This window comes from Salminus brasiliensis, chromosome 2 (assembly GCF_030463535.1).
Source record: "Salminus brasiliensis chromosome 2, fSalBra1.hap2, whole genome shotgun sequence".
Lineage (NCBI taxonomy): Eukaryota > Metazoa > Chordata > Actinopteri > Characiformes > Bryconidae > Salminus > Salminus brasiliensis.
In genome coordinates, this window is record NC_132879.1 from 53,932,094 (window position 1) to 53,947,806 (window position 15,713).

Here is a 15,713-nt window from a genome sequence, read left to right on the forward strand (position 1 = left end):
TTAAGAAGTCTGTGTTGACATCCTCCCGATGACATCAGCATGAGTGGGTGGAGCTTAACAGTTCTAGCACTTTGGCTAATTTGTTACTGTGCCTTTAAGACTGATGTATGTAAATACTCTCTGTTCTAATTGGCTGCCCCTTACTGTGCCATATTCAAGAAGAAGTCTTGAATAGGTGGAGCAAAACTGCTGTTGATTATATATATGTAAATATGTATATATGCATGTGATGTTTTTCTTAATATAGACCCTTTAATATTCTCACAGGGCTGTTTCTAGCATGGCCAATTTGTTCTGATTGGCTGCCCTGTGCTGGTCTTATTTAAGAGGTAGTCTGGGCTGAAACCCTTATTGTGGGTGGAGCTAAACTGCTGTAGACTTGATAGACATATATATGTAAATGTGTTGATTTCTGTGACATCACAAGTAATAAAGCTTGGTTTTTCCTGATATGGGCCCTTTAATATTCAGTTGCATGAATTCTTATGATATCTAGAACACTGTTCTAGCACTTTTGGCTGACTTGGTGCTCTCCCTCTTTTGCTCCACAGGCAGTTTGAGACGGTGGTACCCAAAGAAGACACTGTCATCACAGAGATGACGTCCACCTTGCGGGACTGGGGCACCATGTGGAAGCAGCTCTACGTAGTAAGTATCAGAATATCAGCCACGGCCTCATCAGTGAAGCCAATAATAACATAAATAAGATCGGCACCATCAAACCTATCGCATTAGGCACCATGCTGCCTAAAGCCAGGCGAGGGCTAATAGAGGGGTATTAAGCCCCCCAGTGTTGAGCTGTGGAGCAGTGGAAGAACTGTGTTCACTGGAATGATGGTGGAGCTCCATCCAGTACTTTTTGGGATGTGTTGGGGATGATGAGGTGGGGTGGTGATCATCATCCATCATCCTGACCTCACTACCATTCATATTGCTAAATCCAATCAAATCCTCACAGCAATGCTACAGACAGGCCTTCCCTGGACAGTAGAGACAGTTTATTTTTGTAATACTCTTGATTTAAAAGAAACAAAGAATGAGCAGGTGTCCCAATACTTTTGTCACTTTAACATGCTGTTCTCTGGGCATATCTCTGCAGAAGAACGAGGGGGATCTGTTCCACAGGCTGTGGCATGTCATGAATGAGATCTTGGATCTGCGGCAGCAGGTTCTGTTGGGCTCCCTGACCCACGACCGCATGAGGGATGTCAAACAGCACATCACTGCCCGTCTGGACTGGGGAAACGAGTGCGTCTTTCTTCCCTTCCTTCTTCACTAACTCACTTTCCTTATGTCCTTCCTTCTTGTCTCCTTCCTCACTCACTCACTTTTCTTCTTTCCTTTCTTCCCTACTTCCTTTCTCCCTCACTTGTTTCCTCCCTCCCTTTTCTTTGTTTCTTCTTTCTTTCTTTCCTCCCTCCCACCCTCACTTCCCTTCCTTCTGCCTTCCCTCACTTTTCCTCTTCCCTCACTTTTCCTCTTTTCCTCTTCCCTCACTTTTCCTCTTCCCTCACTTTCCCTCTTTTCCTCTTCCCTCATATTTCCTCTTCCCTCACTTTTCCTCTTTTCCTCTTCCCTCACCTAATCTTTCCTCTTCCCTCACTTTTCCTCCTCCCTCACCTTTCCTCTTTTCCTCTTCCCTCTTTTCCTCTTCCCTCTCTTTTCTCCTTTTCCTCTTCCCTCACCTAATCTTTCCTCTTCCCTCTCTTTTTCTCTTCCCTCTCTTTTTCTCTTCCCTCTCTTTTCCTCCTTTCCTCTTCCCTCACTTTTCCCCTTTTCTCTTCCCTCACTTTTCCTCTTCCCTCACTTTTCTCCTTTTCCTCTTCCCTCACTTTTCCTCATTTCCTCTTCCCTCACTTTTCCTCTTCCCTCACTTTTCTCCTTTTCCTCTTCCCTCACTTTTCCTCTTCCCTCACTTTTCCTCCTTTCCTCTTCATCTTCCTTTTCCTCTTTTCCTCTTCCCTCACTTTTCCTCTTCCCTCACTTTTCCTCCTTTCCTCTTCATCTTCCTTTTCCTCTTTTCCTCTTCCCTCACTTTTCCTCTTTTCCTATTCCCTCACTTTTCCTCCTTTCCTCTTCCATCACTTTTCTCCTTTCCTCTTTTCCTCTTCCCTCACTTTTCTCCTTTCCTCTTTTCCTCTTCCCTCACTTTTCCCCTTTTCTCTTCCCTCACTTTTCCTCTTCCCTCACTTTTCTCCTTTTCCTCTTCCCTCACTTTTCCTCATTTCCTCTTCCCTCACTTTTCCTCTTCCCTCACTTTTCTCCTTTTCCTCTTCCCTCACTTTTCCTCTTCCCTCACTTTTCCTCCTTTCCTCTTCCCTCACTTTTCCTCTTCCCTCACTTTTCCTCCTTTCCTCTTCCTCTTCCTTTTCCTCTTTTCCTCTTCCCTCACTTTTCCTCTTTTCCTATTCCCTCACTTTTCCTCCTTTCCTCTTCCATCACTTTTCTCCTTTCCTCTTTTCCTCTTCCCTCACTTTTCCTCCTTTCCTCTTCCATCACTTTTCTCCTTTCCTCTTTTCCTCTTCCCTCACTTTTCCCCTTTTCTCTTCCCTCACTTTTCCTCTTCCCTCACTTTTCTCCTTTTCCTCTTCCCTCACTTTTCCTCATTTCCTCTTCCCTCACTTTTCCTCTTCCCTCACTTTTCTCCTTTTCCTCTTCCCTCACTTTTCCTCTTCCCTCACTTTTCCTCCTTTTCTCTTCCCTCACTTTTCCTCTTCCCTCACTTTTCCTCCTTTCCTCTTCCATCACTTTTCTCCTTTCCTCTTTTCCTCTTCCCTCACTTTTCCTCTTCCCTCACTTTTCCTCCTTTCCTCTTCCCCTTACTTTTCCTCTTCCCTCACTTTTCCTCCTTTCCTCTTCCCTCACTTTTCTCCTTTTCCTCTTCCCTCACTTTTCCTCTTTTCCTCTTCCCTCACTTTTCCTCTTTTCCTCTTCCCTCACTTTTCCTCCTTTCCTCTTCCCTCACTTTTCCTCTTTTCCTCTTCCCTCACTTTTCCTCTTCCCTCACTTTTCCTCTTTTCCTCTTCCCTCACTTTTCCTCTTCCCTCACTTTTCCTCCTTTCCCCTTCCCTCACTTTTCCTCTTCCCTCACTTTTCCTCTTTTCCCCTTCCCTCACTTTTCCTATCTTTCTCTACTTGATGCATCATTTATGAACTTCTGTTAATCTGTTATCTCGAGAAGTGCTAATGTAAGTGTGTGTGTGTGTGTGTGTGTGTGTGTGTTTGCTCTTCTAGGCAGCTGGGTCTGGACCTGGTCCCTCGGAAAGAGTTCAGCATGGTGGACCCCGACGACATCAGCGCCACCGAGCTCTACAGACTGGTACGTTGTTTTGCATTCCACAATCTCCCTCCCCCAGGGTGACGCCGCCACATTGCCATAGCAACCGCATCCTCCTCCGCAGCCTTGGGGGCTGCTTCTCCAGAGCCGGCTTTGCTTTCTCCGAGCGTAATTTAACCACTTAATCCCTTTCCGCTGAACAAGAGAGGCTGCGGAAGAAAGCCTAATGTGTCTCCATTACCAGGCTGCAGTAAATGACAGTAATTCTGCGACAAAGTGGCAACATAAAACAAAGACAATTACAGCGGTCACGGATGCAGGAGTCAACCAGCGGGGGCGGGATCCTTGCTGACAGCGGGGAATCTCTGGTGTGGTGTAATTAAGTTGCTTGGAGCTTGTTAAAGGAGCGCGTCTTGTGTGCTGAATGTGACCCGAAGTGTCCTGCACCTCTGCTGTTTGCACTTACAGTTACTGCATAATCTATGTGTCTATCCATCCCAATCACTCACTACCACCACAGGCATGAGCGCAGGCCTGTACAGCAGTGTTCCTCAGGCTGGGTCCTGAAGTGCCCGTCCCCTGCACACTTTACTTTACTGAATCAAAGCTAATGCAAAGTTCAGCCTCGGCCCACATGCTCCTTTATCTGGATCTATTCTGGATCTCTCAGCTTGTCCATAAATGCATGTAAGGGCTGGCTTATAAAAAAGCGTGACAATTCTGGCTGTAGGGGAGCACAGGAGCAACAAATGCCAATTTTTGCATAATGCTGCTTTAAATAACACTAGACTAAGCCTCGAAATTCAGTCGATTAACTGCAGGGTTGAGCATCTCTAATGGGCCTCCGTGGATCGCATCAGTGAGCCCTAGGTGCCCATGGTTCACTGGTTGTCCTTTCCTGGAGCACATTTGCTAGGTACTGACCACTGCATACCGGTAACTCCCCACAAGACCTGCCTGAAGTTTTGGAGACGTTCTGACCCAGTCATCTATCCATTACAGATGGATCAGTGTTCGTCAGTGTTTTAGCTTTACCTAATGTAGTGGTGCTAATGTTATGGCTGACCAGTGTGTGAGTGTGTGTGTGTGTGTTCTCTTCCAGGGCGTAACTCTCAACAACTGTGTTTAGACTGGGCTCATTAACAGTGGCACACGCTCAGTACAGTGTGATGAATGGCACAGGACTAAAGCAGGTCACACACTCTGCCCACACGCGCTTTAATTAGCCGCTGAGGAATTACTGTGTGTGTGTGTGTGTGAGTGAGAGAGAGAGAGAGAGAGAGAGAGAGAGAGAGGAAGGAAGATACAACATGGGAAAGAAGTTGGCGAGAGGTTTCACATCATAAAATATGTCAACATAGTTTCACATCCTTTTCTAGAACTTTTAGAGGTTCTTTCTCGGAGGCGTTTTCACGGTTGATAGACACTGCAGGTCACTGATTATGGAGACACTGATTGAGTGTGTGTGTGTGTGTGTGTGTGTGTGTGTGTGTGTGTGTGTGTGTGTGTGTGTGTTCGTGCAGTGATTATGGAGAGAAAGTAAGAGGTTTAAGGAGGCCTGCCTGGGTGGAGCTTCTGGAGGGAGGTGGAATTCCAGCGTCTCCCACTGCTTCTTCACCTCTCTCTGTCTCTCACTCTTCCCTTCTTGCTCTCTCTCTCTCTCTCTCTCTCTCTCTCTCTCTCTCTCTCTCTCTCTCTCTCTCCCTCTCTCTCTCTCTTTCCCCCCCTCCTTCTCCTCCTCTCTCTCTCTCTCTCTCACCCTCTCCCTCTCTCTCTCTCCCTCTCCATCTCTCTCTCACTCTCTCTCTCTCTCTCTCTCTCTGTACGGTAGCGGAAGGAATAGTCAGTGGAGCTGCATGTTGGCATCTCTCTCTGAGGCCATCTGGAGAAGTAGGGGGCTATGTTCTTGGCTGAATGATTCAAAGCTAGCCATTACTGTTTCTGTACACACACACACACACACACACACCAGAATGAAGCTGTGGTGTGTTTGCGTGGCTCTACTTGCCTGTAAAGTGCATCACACTGTGACGTCATCAGCTGGAGGTGTGTATTGGGGGCGCTTTACTTTAACCTTTAATAACTAAAGAGACACCTCTATGTGGCGCATACTTTACATAACATAAAGGTAGGTGGTGGTAGTAGTAGTAGGTACTGGATAATTAGTACTTATTGAATAATTAGGTACTGAATAGTTAGTAATTAGTAGATTTGGAATAATTAGTACTGGATAAGTCATCTTACTGGATAATAAGTACATGCTGAATAGTTAGTACTAAATAATTCAACTTTTGAATCATTCGTAGGTACAGAATAATTAGTAAGTACCAAATAATTACACTGACTAATTAATAGGTTAACAGTTTCTATTGAACTACAAGTAGATACTGAATATATACTTAATTACTACTTGATGATTAATCAGAAGGTACTGAGTATTTAATTGGTTGTGAATAATTTGTAGGTTCTAAATTAGTGGACATTAATTACTACAAATTGAATAATTAGTATGTACTGAGGGAATCATTTATAGTGAATTATTTGTAGGTACAGAGTAATTAGTTGGTACTGATTAATTTATAGGTACTGAATATTTAATAGAAATGAAATAATTAGTTGGTTGGTGTGGCGCAACGGATAATACCACTACCTGCTAGTGAGCTACCTCACCACGTGGAAGACTGGGGTTCGATTCCCAGTCTGGGTGCTGTCTGGTGCTGCGCTACACCAATAAGAGTCCTTGGGCAAGACTCCTAACACTACATTGGCTCTCCTCTGTAATACGATTAACTTGTAAGTCGCTCTGGGTAAGAGCGTCAGCTAAATGCTGTAAATGTAATGTAATGTAAATGTAATTACTACTTGTTGACTAATTAGTAATTAGTATTGAATAATTAGTTGGTACAGAATAATTGTGATAATAATAATAATAATAATAAAAGCTGGTACTGATTTATTTGTAAGTACTGAATATTTAATAGAAATGAACTAAAACTGAGGTACTGAGTAATTAGTAAGTGATGAATAATTAGTAGTACTGAATTATTAGTTGGTACTGAGTAATTAGTAGGTAATGAATAATTAGTTGGCACTACATTATTAGGTGCTAATTACTACGTGTTGAATACCTAATAAGTACAGAAGAATTAGTAGGAGCTAAATTACTTGAGATGCCGTCAATCATTGTCTTACAGTGCAGGAGAAACATCTGCTGACCCACTCCTGCATGATGACCGGGTTGTGGTTCGATACCTGGGGCTTCCCCTTGACCGTGGCCCTTCACCCTCTCTGCTCCCCGGGCACCACTCCCGGCATGTGTGCTCATGGCTCATGATCACTAGTGTGTATGTGTGTGTGTTTGTGTGTGTGTTTTCACTGCACGGATGGGTTAAATCTGTGTCTTGTATTACTCAGTAACTACAGGGACTTCTGGACAAGCTGGTGGGTTTGTAATAACACTTTGGACCCACTGGTGGACCCATCACTAGGATATCACATTTGGATCAGTATCAAAATTCCGATGTCCTGACAGCCCTAGTCCAGATAATCATGTATGCAGACAGTGTGTGTGTGTGTGTGTGTGTGTGAGCACATTTGACATTCAGGCCTCCTGTGTCGAAACAACCGAGAGGCATGTTAAGTGAAACAAATTAGATTTAGCCAACTATAAAGGGCTCATGCTGGGAATACTGTGCCTCTGGATTCAAATGGAATATTCAATACAATTTCGGACGAAAAACATGCAGGGACTTTTGGCCCCCCTGCGTTTGTGGGTATCGGAGAGAGACAGAGATCTAAATGTGTTTGCATACATTGTTAGCTTTCTCTCCAGACCGACCAAACTCCCTGGGATGCCATCAGGCCGTGTGGTTGGCAGAGTAAACAGTGGCTGGCCGGTGATATTTGGCCTTGTTAAACCAGAATAGCTTATGAGAATCGGAAGGCTGGTGGGATTGTTAACGCTTGTGTTCTGTCTGTCTGTCTGTCTGTCTGTCACTCTCTGTGTACACCAGATGGAACATCGACATCGTAAAAAGGAGACGCCGGTCCCTGCCAGTACGCATCACCTGTTTGTCCACATGAAGAGCCTGATGAGCTCCAACTTGGGCGAGGAGCTGGAGGTCTTCTTCTACATCTATGACAGCAGAGAGAGCAGACCGCTCAGGTGAGCCACTAACCAATCAGCAAGTACTACAGTCTGGAAAACGCTATTTGAGCCAATAAAGCCTTATGATGGTGCTCCATCCAGTACCAGCTGGGGAGTTGCAGACGAGCTGGGATGGTGATCATCCAACATGCTGACATCAGTAAGGCTCTTGTCGCTGAATGCAATCAAATCCTTACAGCAGTGTTCCTCCAAAATCTAGTAAAAAGCCTTCTTCTCAACAGTCAAGACAGTTACTCCAGCAAAAGCAGGATAAACTCTTTAATACATTGGATTTTGAAAGAAACAATGGAAAAAAAGTGAGCAAGTGTCCCAATACTTTTGTCCATGTAGCGCATATATTATTCATTTGTATTGTTGACTAAAGTGAGATGCAGAAGTGAAAAAAATGTGAGCTTGTAGAACTTTTGGGTCTGTAATCAACTATTGGACATGCTCTGTAATCAGTCACTGTGTTATTTAGCAAGACCAAGTAAGTCCAATGTGGAATGGCTGCTGAATTTGCAGCGAAAGTTCTGAAATTGAGTGTGATGTCAGTGTACGAATGGTTTCACTGCTCTTTTAGTTTTGTTTCCGTGTCAGGAGTGTCGAAATGTGGGAGTGACGAGGAAAGGCTTGAGCTGAAACGCTTCTTTCATTTCCTCTTGAGCGTTTCGAGAGACACATCAAGGAGCGTGGATCCCACCTCAGCCTGTGAGACTAGTGTAGCGATCAGTGCAGCGGAGACGGTATTCCTTCAGATCAGGCACTTCTGTTAACGTGGTCACTATGAAACCAGGCAGACGTTTAACAGACCAGATGGTCATAGTAATGTACGTCTCCTGTAATGAGCGTGATAATTAATGCTGATTCATTTATTAAGCAGAATGTAGAAATGGCTTCTCCATTACGATTTGTGTGAAACATTGAGAAGTACTGCGTGAGCGCTAATCTCCTACCTGCTGCCGTTGTATCGTTTAGTAATGGCTCATTATGAGACAATGAATCATACTCGGTTCCTTTTTCCAGTCAGTTTTTTTTTATGGGTTACCACCAACTTGCTTAGTTATCAGAAATAGGAAATCAGAAATCATAGTTGCCATAGAAATAACATAGTGAGTCATATTACAGGCCCACGCTGGGGTCCAGTTCCCTGACCAGACCAGAGTCTGTGGGCACTGGAAAGGGCATTGAAAAAAGAACGTCTTCCAAAGGCCCTAAATCTAAACATACGTCAGAAACCACGTCCCACCACCTTTACCACGTGTTATGAGGCCATAACATTAGTACCAAGTAAAATGAAAAACATTGACTATCTTCATCTACAGGGGCTTCATCTGTCAAGTGGTGGGATCTACATATTAGGCAGCAAGTGAACAGGCAGTTCTTGAAGTTGATGAAGATGTAAAAAGAAGGAGAAATGGGCGAGTGTAAGAATCTGGGCCAAGGTCTTGTGGGGCGTTCCCATGATGCAGTGATCAGCACCTTCCAAAAGTGGGGGGCCCACCTCACATTTTACAGCATTTAAAGGATCAGCTGCTAATGGTACCCATATATATTTTTTTGAGGTCTCCATGCCTTGAACGGTCAGATCTGTTGTGTCTGCTCAAGGGTGACCTACTCAATATTAGACAGGTGGTGCTAATGTTATGGTGCTTACTTGCTTTCTAGTTATGTTACCGTTACTGGTAACATGTTTATGGCATGGTTATGTCAGTGTTATGTTGCAGGGTTCAAGGGAAGTGTGAGGCAACAGTGCCAAATATACAGTCTTCTATAGCCAAGTTTAGGAGCCAATAGGTGCCACATGCTGTGGTCACTGCCGTGTTCTCAGGTGGTGAGCTCTCGATCCCTAGACAAGCACCCTGACATCCCTCCCTGAAGATTGACATCTCTAAGTATTCTACAGGAGTGACGGTGCCGTGCTATTTTCATACACTGGCTTGCAGCTAAATTCACCGGTGGCTTAGTTCACTCGGTGTGTGTGTGTGTGTGTGTGTGTGTGTGTGCGCGTATGCATGTGTGTATTTGAAAAGCCTTTTTGCAGGCAAAAAGGGCTCATTAAAAAGCAGAGATTCTGCATCACGCCTCCAAATCTCAGGATAGTGATGGAGGCTAGATGGATCTCTCACAGCTGCTCAGCTTCAAGCACACACTTACTGGCTTGGCTAGCTGTGCGTTTCCATGTCTGGAGAACGGGTGCACTTTGGGTCCATTTGCAATTTCCTTGCCCTTTTCAGAGCAGCACCACATTTAGTAATTGGAGTTTGGAACAGGAACTGTGAACAGGAATCATTTTGGGAAAAAGTGACACAACGCTCTCCTAACCCCAAATGCAGTAAATCTGCTAGGTCCCAGAGCTTCGAGGTTAATGTACTCATAATTAATATAATGCAGCTAATAAAGTCATGTGTAAAGGATAGGATTTTCCATGAAAACCCCATGAAAATGAGTCTTTTTGACATATGGACACTTATTATGTAATATAATAATAATCATATAATATAATATAAGTTAAGATACCCCACATTAATTACTCCTTCAAATGTCTAAAATCAGAATCCAGTGCAGAACATCAGCTGCAGATGATCAGAACATGTTTGGAGAGGATTATTCTGGAGGAGTCTTAGAGTCTTATTTAAACCTCAGACGTTTAGTCTGCTCTGCTCTTGATGGTTGAAGTGAGTGGTGAAGATCACCACCATGGCCAGATCCATAGAGCTCTCTGAGTCTTCAGAAAGAAGTGTGTAGATGCAGAGGAGTCTGGAAAGTGGTGTTTGAAAAGGTCTCAGAACTAGTCAGAATCAGCCACCGTTCCACCATCCGCTAAATCATCTACAAGTCATAGTCATAATCATAGTTGCCATAGAAATAACATAGTGAGTCATATTACAGGCCCACGCTGGGGTCCAGTTCCCTGACCAGACCAGAGTCTGTGGGCACTGGAAAGGGCATTGGATAAAGAACGTCTTCCAAAGGCCCTAAATCTAAACATACGTCAGAAACCACGTCCCACCACCTTTACCACATGTTATGAGGACTGGAGTAGTAGAAGGTATTTATTGAGTATTTAATGCTGTCATTTGATGCATAAATAGCAAGTATGTGATTTTGCTTGGGGTGAAAAAATACTTGTGGTTTTTCAAGCCTATTTACCACCCTGTTATTTTGCCTCAGAATGAAACACTCTGGTTTTCCTTATATGGTGGGCTCCTGAACAAATAAGCCAACTGTTATCAGTGGCTGGTTTACATTACAGTGATTGCTTGCAGTAGTTGCATAGCCTAGCGTAGCCTAGCATTTCTTTAAAATCCCATAATAAGAACTGTAATAACTTTTGCTGGACTACCTAGCAGGCAATTTCGCCTCCTGATTGGCTGAGTAACTGACTGACTGACTGAATGAAGGGCCGACCAGCATGGCCAGATCAGGCCGTCCTAGCAAGTTCAGACCAAGAGCAGAGCAAATGTCCATATGGTCGCTGTCCAATGAGTGTGAATGTAGAGCATTTCTATTGGCCCATTCATCCAGAATTACTTACACAGTGTATAGAAGCAGCTACAGAGTTCAAACCATGGAGAAAACTGAAAACGGGAAAAAATGGAGATACATGTTTTTCATTGGACAGCAGTAATACCTTTAAAAAAACAAAGGTTTTGGGGGGTGGGTTTGATTGCATTCAGCAACAAGAACATTAGTGAGGTCAGGATGTTGGATGATCACCACCCCCCCCTTATTGGATGTATTGGATGGCGCACTGCTATCCATCATTCCAGAAATCACAGCTCTTGCACTGCTTCACAGCTCAATGCTGGGGGGCTTTATACCCCTCTGTAGCCCACGCCTGGCATTAGGCAGCATGGTGCCAATAGCTTCATGTAATCTGCGCCAGATAGTCTTAATGTATTGGCAGTACTTCTCTACAGGGACTTGACAAGCTGTGCACGTGTGCATCTGCTCATCTGTATCAGCAATAGGTGACACTTAAAGTAGCCGAATGCATTCATTAGAAGGGGTGTCCACAAACATTTGGACATGTAGTGTAGCTTCTACACTTCTAGCTTCTCAGAAACCTCCGGATTCATACTCACCTTGGAAAAAGGGGAGCGAGCTGTTGCATCACTCCGGTTGGTAGTGAGGGGCGGTGTGTGTGTGTGTGTGTGTGTGTGTGGGTTTATCTCTCCCCTCTATGGTTAATTACCGACTCCAGCAGGCTTAGCAGAGCGACTCGGCTGCCCTTGCTCTCCTCCCCGCCTGCGTGTTTTCCCTCACTGCCTGTATTTTGGTGTTTGTATCTGTCCCTGCTGTTGTCTTGAAGGAGAATCTGCTAATGGCCTTCTTCCAGGGCTGTTTTGCCTGGCTGCTTGACTGGCTGGCCTCCAGCTAATTATTGTCTCTGCTGTAGCGAGAGGTGTGCGTTTGGGGCCCAGATGGTGCCACGGCTCGCACTCTCTCTCCCCGCCCGCCGCAGCCACCGCCAGACTTACTTGAGTTCAAGTTTGGCAGCTGCTGGAGATTCAGCTGCATTCATTATCAGTCAAAAGTTTGGCTTTTGAGTCGAATGGACTTTTGTTTTCTTTAGTTACAAAGATATTTTTATTGAAACACCTTGGAATTCGTCGACAAGACCAGTACACAGTAAAGAGTCGGTATTATTAAAGCCTCTTTAAGCCAAAGAAATGTGGAAACTGGTCAGAATTAAAGACGAGCCTCTTGTGTGGGTGTATTCAGACTGGGACTGTCCATCTGTTTCCTGTATCTTGTATCTTTCCTCTTCTTTCAGCTCTCAGAAGCAGTGTATTGACCTGTGCGTTGATCTGTAAACTTTAATATGTACATTAATTTTAATGCAAATGAATCATTTTACCAAGGCCCCAACTTCCTTACATAATTCACTATTTTATTTATTTATTTATTTATTTATTTATTTATTTATTTATTTATAGCCTTTTTTTTCTTCCAATCTGGTGCTACCAGTAAACCCACCCGTTCGTAGCCCCCGCTCCAGGACTAGCAATGCTCCCGACACTAGGAGGGTAAGGACTTGCACAGATGAAAACGCCGGGTCCCCAGCTCCACCCCAGCCACCTATGCCAACCAACATCCCTTTATGAGTGATGAGGGGAGAGAGCGCCATCTACCCACCCGGAGAATGGTGCATGGCCAATTGTGCTCTCTCAGACTCCGGCTGCTGATGGGAAAGAGGCATGGCTTAAGTGAAATGTGGAGCCACTCAGAAGCCTTATTCACTCTTATTCACTTATTTTTTTACAGAGTCTAGAGACATGTTAGTGCTTTTTATTTAGCGATGTAAACATGGCGTTGATACTGTTGAATTCTGAAGGTCTATTACTTCTATTATTCTCCCTCACACACACATACAGCTGTGTTCAGCGTGCTTCCTCTCCTACCTCACTTAATGCAGCCACTTATCTGCTAAAAAGTAGTTGAAGCTGGAGTATGGAGGTGATGTTTTACTGACTGAGCCGCAAAACTCTACCTGAAACTAAGATATTCTAATGAGAAATTATCATAAAGCAAAAATCGGTCTCCTCTAGCCACCTTTATGATTTATAAATAATAAATAAAGTGAAACCAGGAAACCAGGAAAAAGCGAAAAAAGCGGATGATTGCATAAGTATTGAACTTGTATTGTTAAATAATTTTACAATAACAACACACATCAAACGTGAGGACATTAAAGGTGCTGTTGAATTCATATGCTTAATGTTTTTGTGGTCATTTGATGTATAAATAGTGAGAGTGTGACTTTGGTTGGGGTTAAATTGGTCAGATGCGGTTTAGCGAGTGTATTTACCACCCTGTTATTTTGCCTTTGAATTAAACACATGGTTTTCCTTTTTATGGAGGGCTTGTGAAGATAAAGAGAACAACAACAGCCATGAGCTTTGCCTTTACTGGCTGTGTTACAGCACCTCAGTGGATCACAGTTGGCGCATAGCCTAGCCTAACTCTTCAGCCTTTTTTCAGAAGGTTACTATTTAGGTTTAGTTCTGACAGTGACCAGCAGTGACCAGCAGCTATGCAGTTCTCATATAAACCCTGTTTGAGTCGCCAGAAATCACCAGGCTCCCGTTTTGATGTGCAGAAGAAGTTTGCTGTCGTGACTCTGTATTGTGTCAGAAAGAAAATCAATGATCTGCCCAGCCCCTACTGTCCTGCCTCTTGTCTCCTCTGGGCTATAAGAGAACGCTCCAGTCCTCTCATGTCTCTCCAGCACAGCAGTGTGTGTGTCTGCATGCTGGGATTTGCACAGGGGGAAGAGGAGGAAGCAATTCACATGCTCTCCATCCATAGGAAGATTAAACGGTGGGGCCTCTGCCCTCTCATATAGGGCACAGCAGGGGAAAGGCAGGTGTGTGAGCGTGCATGTCTGAGCGCTGCTGCGTATGCGGGCGTTAGTGGGCGGCTCTGAGGAAGAGAGGCCTGTTTTTATCTCGGTTTCTATTGCATGAAGCTGAATATCGGTTCTGGTGCAAAGAAAAGGGTCTTATGTTTTAAAAAATGATGTTTTGAGGAATTCAAGGGTGATCTATGCTGTAGAAGAACGCATGGTGTGGGTATGGGTGGGGTACAGGTGGGCGTCAGGCCACGGATTTCCCCAGCTATGGTGCTGCGTTGGGATCCCCCATCCCTCCCAACCTCCCAACCTGCTAAATTCCGGGGGTGACTGGCGCAGGACGGGAGGGAGGCGTGGCTAGACTCGCCAGGTTTAGCTTTAGCTTTAGTTCTCCAGGTTGCACAGACTTAGAGAGAGCCTTATGATTGGTCAGGGGTATGCTGACGTAAGCCTGACCCACTTTCAGGACCCCCCATTCCACATGGAGAGGAGGGCAATACTGGTGAAATTCAGCAAATTCAGTTTGCCAAGGCAAAGTAGGGTACTAGACTAGGGTAGATCCTCATAAGACATGCTCTGCACATTTACACTGGGGGCCCCGAGGAGCCTGATTCACTTCACTAAAAAGGAAGCTCAGATCTAGCCATCCCTACCTCAGACCTCTGGACGTGTACGAGTAGTGTCCGTAGATCCGTTCTCCTGCTGGCAGCCGGTTCTTTAAGGTGCTGTAAAGAAGTATCAGTCTTGAGACAGTGCCGGGGTATGATGGGCGCTGGTGAGTGACAGCCTTTGGGGTAATGACTTGGCCTCTCTGTGTTCCCGGGGGGATGTTTTGTGGGATGGTTAATATAACCAGCCCCCCGTGCACAGATCGCTTCGCGGTGCGGTTCATTTATCCAGCCGTGCCCACCGGGGTCACTTCGCCTCGCATGACAATCACACACATCCAGCGAGGAAGTATCAGGCTGTGGCAGAAGCGCAGGGGGAGTGTGCGTTTCAGTGATGGAAATGAGGCTGCTGATGACGGCTGATAAGAAGCCTCCAGTGGCGGCGCGCTCTTCTGCACAGCCTGACGCTCACTCACCGGACTCACACACACACACATGCTTATGAGCTTAATTGAAAGCTGGGAATTCAACAATGCCTAGTTAATTAGCACAAGTGTGTGTGTTGACATGTCTGTATGTGTGTGTGAGTGGTGCATGTGAGAAAGACTGTCCCGCTGTGTGTGACCATATGGGTGTTACATGTTATAGTGTGTGTGTCTGATAATACACACTGATAATGTGTGTGTGTGTGTGTGTGAATGCCATTAGGCATGTAATAATTCAGCTAGTTGGTAAACTCTGACCATGTAAACTCTGAGCCACGAGAGCCAGAAGACCGACACACCGAGCACGGCCTCGCGGCTGCAGCTCCATCAGTCAGGTGTGTGAGAGCAGTGGTGGAGAGCAGAGTTCTGTTAGTGGGAGGAGCGGGAGACTCTAATAGAAACTAATAGAAAGAAATGAATCGTGTCAAAATAAAAGTTACTAATACAAACAGTGTCAAAATAAAAGTTACTATAATAACAGACTGTCAAAATAGAAGTCACTAAATAACAAACAGTGTCAAAATAAGTCAGAATAATAAACAGTGTCAAATTAAAAATCACTAATAATAACATTGTCAAAATAATAGTCACTAATTATAACAAACAGACAGTGTCAAAATAAAAATCTCTAATAATAACAGTGTCAAAATAAAAATCACTAATAATAACAGACAGCGTCAAAATAAAAGTTACTAATAATAAACAGTGTCAAACTTAAAAATCGCTAATAATAACAGTGTCAAAATAATAGTCACTAATAATAACAAACAGACAGTGTCAAAATAAAAATCACTAATAATAACAGTGTCAAAATAAAAATCACTAATAATAACAGACA

At 44.4% G+C, this 15,713-nt stretch overlaps 1 protein-coding gene across 4 annotated transcripts in view; it reads left to right on the forward strand.

The window, feature by feature from the left end:
• The window catches only part of dock4b (dedicator of cytokinesis 4b), a 162,497-nt gene that overhangs the window by 51,347 nt on the left and 95,437 nt on the right, over positions 1 to 15,713 (forward strand). For all 4 annotated transcript variants that reach the window (XM_072673179.1, XM_072673180.1, XM_072673182.1 and 1 more), the window contains exons 5-8: positions 552 to 648; positions 1,100 to 1,248; positions 3,235 to 3,319; positions 7,291 to 7,442. In XM_072673179.1, coding sequence (XP_072529280.1) covers positions 552 to 648; positions 1,100 to 1,248; positions 3,235 to 3,319; positions 7,291 to 7,442 — 483 coding nt within the window. The remainder of the gene's footprint in view (positions 1 to 551; positions 649 to 1,099; positions 1,249 to 3,234; positions 3,320 to 7,290; positions 7,443 to 15,713) is intronic.